This window comes from Catharus ustulatus, chromosome 24 (genome assembly GCF_009819885.2).
Source record: "Catharus ustulatus isolate bCatUst1 chromosome 24, bCatUst1.pri.v2, whole genome shotgun sequence".
Taxonomy (NCBI): domain Eukaryota; kingdom Metazoa; phylum Chordata; class Aves; order Passeriformes; family Turdidae; genus Catharus; species Catharus ustulatus.
This window is the reverse complement of record NC_046244.1, coordinates 5382465-5396237: the sequence shown is the minus strand read 5'-3', so window position 1 is coordinate 5396237 and position 13773 is coordinate 5382465. Positions and strand designations below refer to the sequence as shown.

Below are 13773 nucleotides of genomic sequence, written 5' to 3'. Positions count from 1 at the left end.
TTTGGAGTTTTGGAGTCCCTGCTGTGCTAGCACAGAGGCCAGGCTGGGAGAGGTTTGCTTCAAATCAATTCACCTCCCACAGGTTTGGTGTGGATCCCCAATTCCTGCAGAGGGAGAAGCACAGAGCAGGTGCAGCCCTTGAGAGGGACAGAAAACCCATTTGCTTCTGAGAAAAACTGAAGGACACAAATTGTCTGGACAGGAAGAAAATTGGAGGAAAAGAAGGAGCAAGTAGAACTCCAGAGCTGATAAAGAAAATGATTTGGGAAACCCAATGTCAGTGAAATGTGGTGCATGTGCAGCTGTTTGGGTCAGGAAATGAAGGTGACAGTGTCTAAAAAATTTGGGTGACAATAATTAGTGGCTGCTGCTGTAACAGATATTAATTTGTACCAGGCTAATGAGCACTGGGAAGCAGAGCAGGTTCTCCTGGTGTGCCCTGTGGGGCTCTGCTGACAGAGGTTTTGTGCCATGGGGTTACTGCTGGCACTGCTGGTGTCCCCTGAGGGGTGATCTGGGACCTTGTGGCTCCAGGTGGGACCTGGGGAGAGCTCAGGGAAGAGGAGAAGAGGTGATTTCCAGCTGAGCAATGATAACAATTCTCTGGAGGGGAAGGAAAGAGGCTCTGGGTGCTGGTGGAGCTGCCAAGCACAGCCAAGAGCTTTGCTCCCTTTTCCCTGTGGATAATTCAACAAAAACTCAATAATTTCATACTGTGTGTGCACCAAAATGTGGAAATTCTGCTTGACACCCACTGGCACCAAGCTGGAATCTTTTTATGATGCTGGAGGTGAAATTGCACCTGAGGCAAACCCTGCAGAACAGAGTGGAGGAAAACTGGAGAACCATCAGGAATTGTCTTTTCTGGAGAACCCAGCCATGTCTGAGCTGCACATTCATCTGCTTCTGGTAAAGAAACACACAGCTGCTCCCTGCCTGCATTTATTGTTTAATTCATCCATGCTGCTTGTTGGAAACACCATCGTTAAAGTCCTTCTGGGGCAGAGTTTGCTTTAAAGAAAACTCTCCATGGAAAAGACTTTCCTTTAAATTTAGTACAAAAGAAAAGCCCAACCAGTTTTATTTATAGATCAGGGCATGAGAGATTTTCAGTGTTCAAGCCAGTGCTCTATCTCTGTTTCTCCCATAAAAACATGTTTAGCATTTTTTCTCATCCTACCAGAATAAAATTCTTTTATTGAGATTTTTTTTATCCCTTGCTAAAATGCAGCCACTTGAATGAATGACAAAAAAAAAATCCCAGATTGAATAATTTTGTGAGCTGTGATCCTGTTCTTGGGTGACATGAGCTGGGTTTTGGTTATTCTTTCATAGATCATCCCTTACTTCTGTGACTTTGGGACAGTTTATGTACCTAAGGTTGTATTTCCCAGAGATCTGTACCAGATGTATGATAAATTTGGGAGTTTTATTAATATAGAAACATCCAGAATTTCCCTGTGGAGTGTCTGCCTGTAGGAGCAGTGAGAAAATGGCTAAAAGGAGAAAGGGGCAGAACTGTGGCCTTCCCAACAAGCTGAGTGACAAAATGAACAATTTCCCATCAGTTTGTGTTTAATGGGAGGGGAAAATGTTAAATTGTTTGTTTTGGTGAATGACAACGCTGCCAGCACATCTGGATTTCTATTTATTCATGGTAAAATACAGAATTTTGGGTGTCCTTCTTTAAAGTGATGGTTTTGCCCTTCCTGGTGAAGGTGGGTGTTGATACCCAGGTCCAAGTGTCAGAAATTAAAGGATGAGGTGATTATTGAGCAGAATTCTGACCTGCTTTGCTGGCAGGACTTTCACAGAGCTCAGAAAGAGCTGCAGCTCTTAACTGCTTAAAAAATAACTTGGGGACAATGGCAGCTTATCCCCTTGCTGAAATTCTGAAATTTCTCCATTTTACTGTTTCCCAGTCATTCTTTAACCCTTGTTGTGCCCTGCCAGCCCATATTTAGTGGCTGACACACTTCAGAACCCAAAGTTTCCCTGCCTGGATGGTTCCTTCAGCTGAGCTTTGTGACAAAATCACTGATTATGACTCAACTTCCCTCCCAAATGTCTTTGTGATCTGTAACTGAGTCACATTCTGGGTTGCCTAAGAGAGGAGTTAAAAGGTTTTAGTGATGATTTTATGGAAAATACGAAGCAGTGCTGTCCCTTATCATGCACCTGGAAGTGTCCAAGGCCAGCTTGGACAGGGTTTGGATAGAGGAAGGTGCCCTGGCCATGGCAGGGCTGGGATGAGCTGGGATTTAAGGTCCCTTCCAACCCAAACCAGGCTGAGGTTCTGAGAATGGGCAGATGCTGAATTCTGCTCTCATTGGAGCCATTTATTGAGGAATCCACAGAATGAGGGATCTGCCCTGGGGAGCCTGGGGTGGAGCTGGTGGAGATGGGGAATGTGGGGAGTGTGTGGGGTGACAGGGACAGCCCCTGTGGGGAGGCTGTGACTGCCAGAGAGGCTCCAGCTCACTCAGAGAAGTTCCCCTCACGTGTTTCAGTCTCTGTATGGATGAGCTCACCCCATTATTTTTCACAGAGCTTCTCAGTTCACTCTATTTAACTTTATAATTCAGAGAAATGAAACCACTTCCCCATCTCAGCCCTACCAAGGGAGCAAAACCTCAGCTGGGAGGCAGTGAAGCAGCTCCTGGTGTGTGCCAGGGCACTGCAGGGATCCCAGATGAGAGCCTGAGAGGTCTGGAGGTGTCTGTCAGGACAGTTTGGGACAGTTTGTGACACTTTGTGTGGCTGGGATGTGCCTGCCTGGGCCCTCCCTGCTGTTTAAGGGGGGTTTGTTCTCCAAGCAGGAGCTCTGTTATTGCAGAGAGGATAAAAGTCACCTGCTTACACCTGGATTATGTTTTATTCCTGTATTCTTTCACCAGGAGTCTTTTCCAGCAGCACAGTGAGCAGCTTGGGCACAGCAAAAGGATGAATCAGGATTTTAAAGGGAAGAGCTGATAAAACAAAAAGTCCCTTCTTATCAAATTGGCTTTGAGTTTGCAGCTTGCTGTGCTGCTTTTTTAATGAATCACTTCATCCTTTATTCAGAAACTTTATTTCCTTCTACCAGCATGGAATCCCAGACTGGTTTGGGTTGGAAGGGACCTTAAATCTCATCCAATTCCGTGGGCAGGGCAGGGACACCTTTCACTGTCCCAGGTTGCTCAGAGCTCCATCCAACCTTGGACACTTCCAGGGATGGAGCATCCACAACCTGAGCCAGAATTATTCATCCAGACTTTTGTTTGACCCAGATGTCAGTGCAATATTTTATTTTAATGCCACTTGTCAAAGCCTTTCTCTCACACAGGCTGTAAAGCAGTTTTCGGCTTTTTTAACAAGGAACAGTGAGAGTGTCTGGTGCTTTCCCAACTGGGCCATTCCTTCCCCAAAATTCTGCTCTTTGCTCTGTTTTAGCACAAATCTTGCTGGGAATAACCCAGTGGAACATGAGTCACTGCAGGAACCAGTGCTGGGGTGAGGTGGGCTCCTGGCTTATAAATGGCACAATTGTAGATACAGGAGTGCAAGGGCTGCTCTGCTTGGAAAGCTGGCTGGAAAATAGCACTCATGAGCTAGGCAGGCATTTACATCCACAGGAACCACTGGCTATTCTGTATATATTTGCATTTCATTTCCTAACCACACTTTTGGAGCTTGGGTTTTTCACTATTCAGGGATGAGCTTATCACGGGCTGCGCCTCACAACAAAACTGTGGCGTCCCTGTGGGGCTGCCTCAGGCTCTCATTTGGCCAAATTCTGGGCTAAAAAGCCACCAGCAAGGTGGAGAAGGCTGATGAGCTCCCTGCTAGATGTTTGATGTGGTATTTTTGTGCTAATGAAGTGTGGGAGGGTCTGTGTGAAAATTGGGGTGACCAAATACAAAGAGCAGAACTCTGTTTGTCCATTGCTCTTTCAACACAAATCTCTGAAAAAAATGAGTAGTTTGCTCTTCCACCTGTAAAAAAACCCCACAATAAATGTGCATTTGTGAGTGGAGAAGGGTTTTTCTCTCAATTCAACCTTCTGCTCGTTCCTGGGAGGAAACATTGCAGTGGCTTCCAGAGTTTTCATCTCCTCCGTGCAAATGAAACCAAAACCCAAAACCCGGCTCAACAATGGAATTGTGGGGGAAGGAGAAACGGGGTTTGGCAGCCAGAGCAGAGGAATGGATCCCTGTGATGTGCAAATTTTGTCCTTCACCTTCCTCGAGCTCTGAGCTGTGCTGTCCTGCCTTGGATGGTGTCAGAGGCTTTTGGGGGATATATTTCCCAAAACATAATTTTCCGGGGATTAAAAAGAATTCCCACCTGGCTGTAAGGCATAACCCCATTTCAGAGGTTGTTGGTGTGACAGCAGCACGGACAGGGGGGGACACGAGGTGATCCGAAGCGTGCCTGCTGTAATTCTCAGCTCTGCCCAAGGAATGGAGTTGACTCATTCTTCCTGGATGCGATCCACCTCTCATGGAAATCCATGGAATTCTTTCTGCCGCCTTTTTAACACATGTTCTTACAGTTACTTTCTCCAGCAAGCCCTCGTTTGTAAATCTACATGAACTCTTGCTTCCCTGCGGTTAAAAATATTATTTTTTCGGTAGTGATGGACCAGTCACTCCGAGAGTCCCGTAAATACTTTCCCATCTCTGGTTATGATCTGCAGAGCCGAGCACAGGAGCTCTTTGTGCTCCCTGCACTTACACCATTTCATTGATTCGCTTTAAGGTCAGCGGGGAGAGCCGGGGTCCTGCCGGGGGGTTTTGGGTGGGGGTCCCGGGGGTTCGGGCAGCCTGGGGAGGGGTCCCTGCCTCTGCCCCGCTCCCTCGGGAGCGAGGGATGACGGCGACATCACCTCACACCCCATCAGGTTTTTGCCTTCCCCCCCCGGCCCGTGAGTTATGCTCTGAACTGCCTTTTTAAAGATTTTTTTTTTTTTTTTTTTTTAGGAGCTGCTTTGTATTAAATGAATAAAATATGTTCGTGTCCCGTCGGGTCCCTGTTCGCTTCCATTCCGCCCCCTTTATAAAAAGGAGTTAATCAGGAATGAGTTGCCACCGGCTTTTTGCAGTTTATCGCATTGCCCAGAGGAGTTTTACATCCTCAGCCCATTGGATCATCATCTTTTAATCCTAAAAAGAAAACTCTGCCTGCATAAGGGGGTGTTTGAACGCAGAGATCCCGGCGCCTTGTAAACAGTTTTTTAGACTTTTTTTTTCCCAAACCCAGTAAGAATTTGGGTTTCCGTTTATTTTATCCTCTCCCAGATGCTTCTGGTATCAAAATCTCGCCGCTTTCATTTGTTCAGCTGTAGAAGAACAGCGTCTGTCCAGCCCCGAGAATGTTCTCAGGTGTTCTGGGAACAGATAAATGTTTCCGATTTTAGAACGCTGTTGGTGTTTAAAGAAAAAGGAGCATTCGGAGAAGGGTTTGAGTCTTTACTTTTCCTGTTTGTTAGGGGAAAAAAAAAGTGTTCTTAATTATGACTTGCGGGACTGGGGGGGATGCTTGGAAAGCTCCTTCAGAAAAGTAATTCTAAACACTAAAGAAAAAAAAAAAAGGAGGAAAAACGGTCTATGATGTTTTATTTTAATAATCCTTTGCAGGCATGTGAGCCGTAGTCTGAGGGAGAAAAAAAAAATAAAGAAGTTTCAAGGAAAAGGCACGAACAATACCGCCTTTAAACCCAAATCTGCAAACTTCTGAGAATATGCCCTGGTATTGAATACACCGGATTTCTCTCCCGAGCGAAGGGGAAGGTTTTGTTCGTTTGGACAGTCTTTGAATACTGTTCTAAAACTTCTTTCAAGTGGGAACTGAAGAGAGAAATGTTAAGTTCTGAGAGGAGACAATAAGTTAGCATCTTTGAGCGGGGTCCCTTGCATGCAAATCAGCCTTTGGGCAATTTGGGGGAAGTTTTAATTGGAAGGTGCAAAGATAAGGAAGCAGGAGCAGCTCCGGGGGGCTCCGTTCTCACCTTGCCCGGGGACCCCCTGCCCTCCCCGTCGAGCATCGCCCTCTCCCCCCGCTCCCCTCTCAGCTCCCGAAGGTGTCTCTCAAATAAATCCCTCGCTCTGAAGTTTCTATAATTTTCACCTAATGAATTCTTGCCGCCCCTTTTTCCCCCCCCCGCCCCCGGGACTCTGGGTCAGGCCTGGACGGCGCGTCCGTGGCTCTTGGCTGCGAGCAGCCCCTCCTTGGGCTCCTCATTTCCCACCGCCACAAAAGGTCTTGAACTCAATTAATAGCTAATAATTATCCAGCCAGCCCCGCCGCAGCCGTGCTTAGCGGGGGGAGCGCGAGTCAAGCAGGCTCGGGGGTTCCTTGGGTGTCCCCTCGGGGGTTTGGGCAGCAATTTGGGGGGCTGAGCCCCAGCCCTGCACACCCACAAGGCGAGGACACCCCCCGAGGGCTCTGATGGGACCCCCAGGACAGAGGGGTCACCCCCAGAGCTCTGCGGGGAGCGGGGAAATTCCCAATTGCGGCGTTTTGGGGTTCAACCCTCCGCACCCCCACGATATTCAATTAATTAAAGATAATTTCCCCTCCTGGCTCGGGGCTGCTGGGGAGGGTCGGGGGGTGCCCGGCCAGGGGAGCCCCAAAAGGGGAACGAGCCCCGGCCCCGGCGGCTGCTGCAGCTCCCTGAGAGCTTCAAACCGGGGGAATTCTGCTAATTCCGAGGGGAATCGTTGTTGTGCCTTCACAATTCGGCATCTCGGCTGGGAAATGCTTGATCGAACATTGCCTCGCCCATACCTGTTCGGCAGGGCCACGTCCCCCAGGACAGAACCTCCCCAAAAGCGCCGGGGGAAGGAGAAACCCCAGCCCTGAGAGAGCAGAGCTTGGGCTCTTTCCACGACAAAACTGCTGAATTACAGCGCCCATCGTTTCCATTTTGCTTTCATTTGGCAAGCAATCTCCAGGCAAAAATATTTTGATCAAACGTCTAAAAAAAAATTGCTATAACTCCTTAATTTCCCTTCATTCCCAGAGACCGTCACGATTAAAACTGCTGTGTTTACATCCCCAAAACTGTCTGCTCGTGGGAGACAACACTGCTCGATGTCTGACGATTGTAATTATAATCATGTTCAAGTTAGATATTCAAATGTAAATGGTGCTTTTCTTTTTCTTTTCCCCTTTTTTTTTTTTTTTTTTTTTTTTTTTTTTTACGACTTCTTATTTTAGGACGTGAATTTTTACCTTCGCCGGGACCAGCAAGGCGCAGCCTCGCGCCGTGGAGTGTAACGAATTCGGAGGAATTCTTAGAGCTGAGCACGTTTTTTGAAAAATCTGAAATGGCAATTTACACGGTGTTTTTTCATGGCCGGAGGAGCCAGTGTTTTCTTCTAGAAATAAGGAGGGGGGAAAAAAAAATAGACTGATCACCTCATTTTGATGCACAGACGGGTTTCAGTGCAGCTGGAATATCAGGGAAGAGGTGCAGGACAGTGAATGCAGGCACAGGTTATGCAGCTGTATTAATCTTTCCCCCTGTATTTCATCGCTAAGGGGATCAGCTAGAGTGACTTAATTTCTTTTTTTTTCTTTTTTTTTTTTGTTTGTTTGGTTTTTTTTCCCCCCTGTACAAAATGCAGCCATTTCTGCCTTTCTCACTGATGCTTGTTCCGGCGCTTCTCAAAGGTTTTCGGGTAAAAAAAAATAATAATTTAAACCAATGAGAGTGTAAATAGGTCACCTCAGGAAAGGGTCTGGCGGGTGGAGGATGTGACACCCGCACCGAGCTCCATCACCCTGTGCCTGCGGGCACAGCAGCTCCGAGCCACCCCTGGGTGGCACCGGGGGGAGGACCCCGGCCGGTGGGGAGGGCTGGGAAGGCGCAGAGTTTGATTTTTGTTATTTTTATGTTTTTTTTCGCCTCGTTCGTAGAACCCCTGCTGAAACGCAAGCTGTCCCCGCCGCCCGGCCGGGCCGAAGGATGCTCGGCGGGGGCTCCCCCGGTGTCCCCGCTGTCCCCGCAGCCTCGGGGGTGGCCCGGGGCTCCTGGCTGTCCTTATCCGCCCCCTTGCGCCGGCTCCTCGCAGGGAGCGGGGCTCGGCAGCGCGTCCCGGAGCTGTCGGAATTCCTTGGCAGAGAGGGATGCGAGGAGCGCTGCTCCATTGCGTGGGCTCCTCATCACCCCGTGGGTGCGCTCCCGCTAATTAGCGGCAGATTAGGAGGGGAAAATCCCCAGGGAAGCGTGTGACATTCTCAGCACCTGATCCGCGACCCCGCGGAGCGCAGCCCCGTCCTGTGCCACCGGGCTCTTGCGTAGTTTAAAATATTAATTCCCGGTTTAATCCCGCCGCAACCGTGCGCAGAAACAAGGAGTGATTGATGCGAAAATCCTCGGCGAGGGGTTACTCGGGGCGTGCGGCAGCGCCCGGACAAGCTGGACAGGCTCAACCCTTTTAATCTTCTTTACCGCTTGGAAATGCTTGTGCAAAACAAGCTGGCCAAGCTCCTTTCCCCTCATCCGTGCCCCGTGGGTGCCCCGTGGGTGCCCACCCGAGCCCACCCGGAGCGTGCTTTCCTTGTAAAACACCTGGGAACACATGGCTTGTGCTGGAGATGCCAAGGAACCCACCCGTAAATTCCTGCGGCTCCAGCGCCCCCTCCCCAGAGCTGCGGGGACCCCGCGATGAAATCTCCACGAGCGGGGCGAGGCTGGAGGGGGTCGAATGAGCCCGAGCGGGCTCGTTTTGGTCCCTCCAGCTTCCCTGAGCCCCCAGACCCCACAGACACCCGGCGGGTCCCTGTCCCGTGTGCTGCAGAGCGGCTTGGCCGCTTCTTTCCCTGCACGACACGCTTATTGAAAACCAGCCGCCTTTACCGGAGTGGTTTTCCCCTTCTGCCATCCCCGGGGTGCCCCAGGCTGGCCGTGGGCAGAGTTCCTGGGGAAGCGGCGGAGCACGGAGCGGCTCCAGGCCGGGCAGGGCCCCGGCTCCCTGCGCCGGCTCCTTGGCAGCCACCCGGCTTGACCCGGCAGCGCCGAGAAGCTTCCTGGCGCTTCTCCCTTCCTCCACGGGCATTCATTTGCCGCTCCCCGTGGAAGCCACACGCGCTCCGACAGGTGCAGGCTGGAAAAGCCGGTGCCCACCGCGGGATGCTCGCCCGGCGGGACACGGGGGGCGCCTCGGGGGTTCCGGGGGGGCTGCGAGGATCTCCCTGCCCGGCCGCACACCGGGCTCTGCTGAGCCCCAGCACCCCCTCTCAGAGCCGGGATGTACCCGTGGGGCTGGGGACGCTGTCGGGGGGAGCAGGAGCGTGTCCCGTTCGCGTTGTCCCCGCAGTGTCCCCGCCGCTCCCCGAGCTGTTGGGATTGGAGCGAGCTGGGGGAGCGGGGCCCGTTCCCGGGGTGGAACCGCAGTGAGAAGGGATCCCACTCGTGTCGGGGACAGCGTGTCCTTCCCCACACGCACCGCGGCCAGCACACCCCGCCACCGGCCCTTCCAAATTCGTTCTCTTTTATTTTTTTTTCCCACTTTCTTTTCACCCAGTTTTAATTTTATTTTAGAGGATATTTTTTCCTGCCTTTTCCCCCCTTTCCTGGGCCGGCAAAGCGCCTCAGCCCGGCCTTGCTCCTCGCTCCGTGGGCTGCAGGAGCTCCGTTCCAGCCCGGCCGCCGCCGATCGGCCCGGCAGGAGCGCGGCCGGAGCCGGGGAAGCGACACCGGCACACCCGAGGGGCCGGGGACAACCGGGGCAGCCCCGGCACGGCGGCTTTCGATCGCTGCTCGCTGCCTTCGTTTGCAGAATCATCGCCTAAACCGTGGGTTCCCCCCACACCCACCCCAGCCGTGCAGCCCCGAACGCGTTTTGCCTCTCCCCGAACATCCCCGAGCGGCTCGGCTGGAGCGGGGCTGTTTCCCGCAGGAGCTGAGCCCTGGGGGGGTCTGGACGATGGACATGAGGGGGTTTTGGAAATAAAACAAAACCCGGGGTTGTGCGGGGCTCGGGCTGCCCTCCGTGACCTTCGCTCTCTGCCTCGGCACCTGGGCATCCTCCCCTGGCCAGCCACGGCTCTGAGCGCTGCAATAACAGCGAGAAATAACCCGGGACGACGTTTTCAAACTGAAATCCGCCCGTCCCGGGAGCAGCTCGGTGGGGGACGCGGGGACAGCGAGCGTCCAGGATGGCTGGAAGAAATATTTCAATGAGTTGGAAACACTCGAGCTCCTGTTTCACCGGTGAGGCTGGGAAGAGCTTGTTTTTCCAACCTCGGGGTGCCCGGCGCGCCGTGGAACGGCGTCCTCGAGGCAGGAATTCACAGGCACCGCTTCGGCATTTTAGGCGACACGTGGCTCCGAGTTCCCTTCAAACGGATTTATTTTATTTGGCCTCCTGCTCCCCCACCCTTCCCTCGAACGCCGGCTCCTCGGTAGCATCTGAAAGGCCTCTGCTCCCATTTGCAATTAAAGAGTTTATTGAGGAGGGGAAAACCGGTAATTAGCAGGAATATTCCCCCCCCCCTCCCCAGTTCCACCTGCAGGGCAGGAGTGCAGCTGCCGGAATGGCTTCCAGCAGGGACCTGACGCACCCACACAAGTTTTGCTTTGGTTTTTTTTGGTTTTTTTTGCGGTGCCCTTCGGTGCGAGGGCTCCCCGGGATGGGTCCGCACCTCCAGCGCGGAGCGCCGCGCTGCCCTCACCCCGAGTATTTTATGGAATGTTTAAGACGACGCGCGTTTCTCCCTCTCTCCATATTAATCTCATTAAATCCTACCTTTCAACCTTCTTCCGTGACCATCTGACCTGGCCACTTGAATTAAAATAGTGCTTTCTCCGCAGTCAAAGCCAGCACATCAATCACCAGCTATTTACACTTCGCTCCTCTCTTCAAAGCGGCTCTGCCCCAGCGCTCGCTACCTCCGCTCGGGGGGGGCTGCAGGTCCTGGGGGGCTCCCCGGAGCTCCGGGGGTGTCTGTCCTTCCTCTCCCCCCTTTCCTCGGGTGTCTGGCGGCTTCCCCCCGTCCCTGGGGAGCGCTGCCTTCCACCTGAAAGGCAGAGCAGAGCCGCCCTCCCTCCCCGACCCCTCCCGGCGGCTGCGGGGCTCGGGGCCCTCCCGGAAAACCGAGGGGAAAAACCCCGCAAGCAGCGACAAACCCCAGCCGGGGATGAGGAGCGAGGCTGCCGAACGCTGGAAAAATTCTGGTAGAAACACGAGAAATACCGACAAAAACACAACAGCGCAAGTTCTGTTATTTTAAAAGTTATTATTTTTCAAGTTAAGCAACACCCCCCGTGAGCCGAAGGGGGAGAGGATAGGAAAAAAAAAAAGAAAAAGAAAAAAAAAGGGTAAAAAAAAAGGAAGAAAATAAAGAGACACTGGTCGAAAAGTTACGTAAATAAACATTTTTCAGATTAAAAACAAAAGCATGTCCAAACTAGGAACGTTTACAAGATGACAACTGCTAACAAACTTTCTCTACAGCATTGCTATTTAGCAGTAACAATAATAATAATAATAACAATAATAATAAATATAATAATAATAATCACCTCTTTATAGGATGGCACCTTGATCCTTAAATATTGTCCAGTGTGTAAGGTCAGTGTGCGGAGGGTTAGGAGCAGAGAGGGCTGATTTTTCTTAAAGGGGCAGATCAGGGGAAGGCTGTGATGGTGCCGGCAGAGAGGAGGGGGCAGAGATAAGTGGTCTGAGGAAGAGGATAGGACAAAAAAAAAAAAAAAAAAAAAAAAAAAAAAAAAGAGAGAAGAAAAAAAAAAAAAAAAAAGACCAAACCAGCCCGATGATGATGAATACATTGGAAAGTTTTTTTGGCCCTGGTGAGGGTGTCAGATTGAATGCTCTGTGCGCATGTGCGAAGGTGTCCAAACTGACAATGCTGGGGAGATGAAGATAGTGTGTAGCTGCTTCTGGGCTCAAGGAGGAGGAGAGGAATCCACACGCCGACACGATGAGATCCAAGGCGAGGGCGAGAAAACTGCCCAAAAGTAGGTCCTTTCTCTCCCTTCTTCCGCGTACCGGCGGCGGGGCCGGGGGCACGGAGCCGGGCCGGGGGCTGCTCGGGGCTCAGCCCCTCTCGCCCTCCCCGCGGCCGCCGCAGCCCCGCGCTCGCCACCCCTGGGCGCGGATCCCCCCGCGCTGCCCCGCGCCGCTCCGCGCTGCCCCGCGCCGCTCCGCGTACAGCGGGCACGGCGGGGCCGGGGGAGAAAAGCGAAAGTTAGCTGGAAGTTGACGAAAGGGGATAGCGAGCAACTTTTTTTTTTTTTTTTTTTTTTTTTTTTTTTTTTTTTTTTTATTGAGTCGTTCCAAGTCTTGTGAAATAATATTCCCGGGATCTGAAATAGTGGGCGCTAGAGGTCTGCGTTTGGCATCTGCCGGCGGGAGCCGAGAGACGGGAGCGCTGGAGAGAGGGGGGAGAGAGACAGGCAGAGACGGCGGGGGGGGAGTGGGAGAAACCCTTCTGGTCTCGGGAACAATTATCGAGGAGAGGGAAGGAAGAGAATTTGTAGCAAAAATGGATCCGCTCTCAGTGAGGGGCTTTGGAGTCGCAGGTCCAGAGGGATGATCCTGAAGGCAGCTCGGGTGTCCCAGCTGGGGGTTAAGAAGTCTGGGGGAGGGGAGTGTGGGGGAGTGTCTTTAATTTTTAATTTTTTAAAATTTACTTGGGGGTGGAATTGCAGCTCGTGAGTCCCGCGCAGCTTTTTCCCTCCGTCTTCCAGCGGACCCTCTCCCGCTCGTTCTTTCTTCCGAGTCGTTTTTAGACTGGATTTTCCGAGGAGGAGAGAGTGTGGCTTTTGTAGGGAAGAGCGGGTCCTCTGTGCCCCCGCTCCCGCAGAGTCCCGCTGCAAAGGCTCGGGATGGCTCCTCGGTGATTCCCTGTTAGGTTCCGCTGGCAGCGCAGATCCTGGAGCTCGGGCAGCCTGTCCATCCTTTTACTATTATTATTATTATTATTATTATTATTATTATTATTATTATTATTACTATTATTTAGTTTCTGTTTCGCTCTGCCTCCGTGCGAAATCTCTGGAGCTGCCCAAGTTGCAGCGCAGTCCGTGCCCCGCTGGAAACTCTGCTCGTAGCGCTCGGAGGAGCCTCGGGCTCCGCTTCCCTCGCGTGCTTTCCACGGGAGCCCCACGGGGGATCTGGGGCCGCTCAGAGCCGGGCGTGGGGCGGGGGGATCCCCCCCAGGGGATGGGGAGCAGCCCCCCCCGCCAACCCCTCCGGGCTTCAGCTTCTCCCCGCGGCTGCCGAGGGGTCACGGGCGCTGCAGCTCGCACACGTGGGCTCCGAGGTTGATTTTGTCATTCAAGTTCGTCATTTCGGAGCCTTTCCCCCCGCCAAGGTCAGCGGGCAGGGCTGGTGCCGCCCCCCGGGATGAGCCGCGGTCTCCCCTTCTCCCGTTCCAGGGGGTCCCCTCTCCAAACGCAGCCGCTTTTCCTCACAAAGTCGCTTTGTCGCCGGGTTTGTCGCCGAGCTCCGGCCGCCGCTCCTGTTTTGCGGCCGCCACGCAGCAGCCCCAGGCCCCGGCGTTCACCTTTGGTGTCGCGACGTTTTTATTCGCGCTCCAGGAATGTCCCCCTGTCCCCAAAGCGTGGCCGTGTGTCCCCCGAACACCTCCCTGGGCTCTGCGGGCACCAGCGCTGCTCAGGGCGGGATGGCTCACTCTTTAGTGGGGTGTTATTCGGAAAGTTCTTTAAATTAATCCAGGGATTTTATTTTATTCTATTTTAGTTTTTTTCAATAAACATTCGTTTTAAGCGTCCCCGTTCAAATAATAACTTTTTTTAAA

At 52.4% G+C, this 13773-nt stretch overlaps 1 protein-coding gene across 2 annotated transcripts in view; it reads left to right on the top strand.

Moving 5' to 3' along the window:
* Positions 1–11767: 11767 nt before the first annotated feature.
* PRDM16 (PR/SET domain 16) overlaps positions 11768–13773 on the top strand; it is a 308495-nt gene continuing 306489 nt past the window's right edge. For both annotated transcript variants that reach the window (XM_033079706.1, XM_033079708.2), the window contains exon 1: positions 11768–11968. In XM_033079706.1, coding sequence (XP_032935597.1) covers positions 11932–11968 — 37 coding nt within the window. In that variant the 5' untranslated portion in view covers positions 11768–11931. The remainder of the gene's footprint in view (positions 11969–13773) is intronic.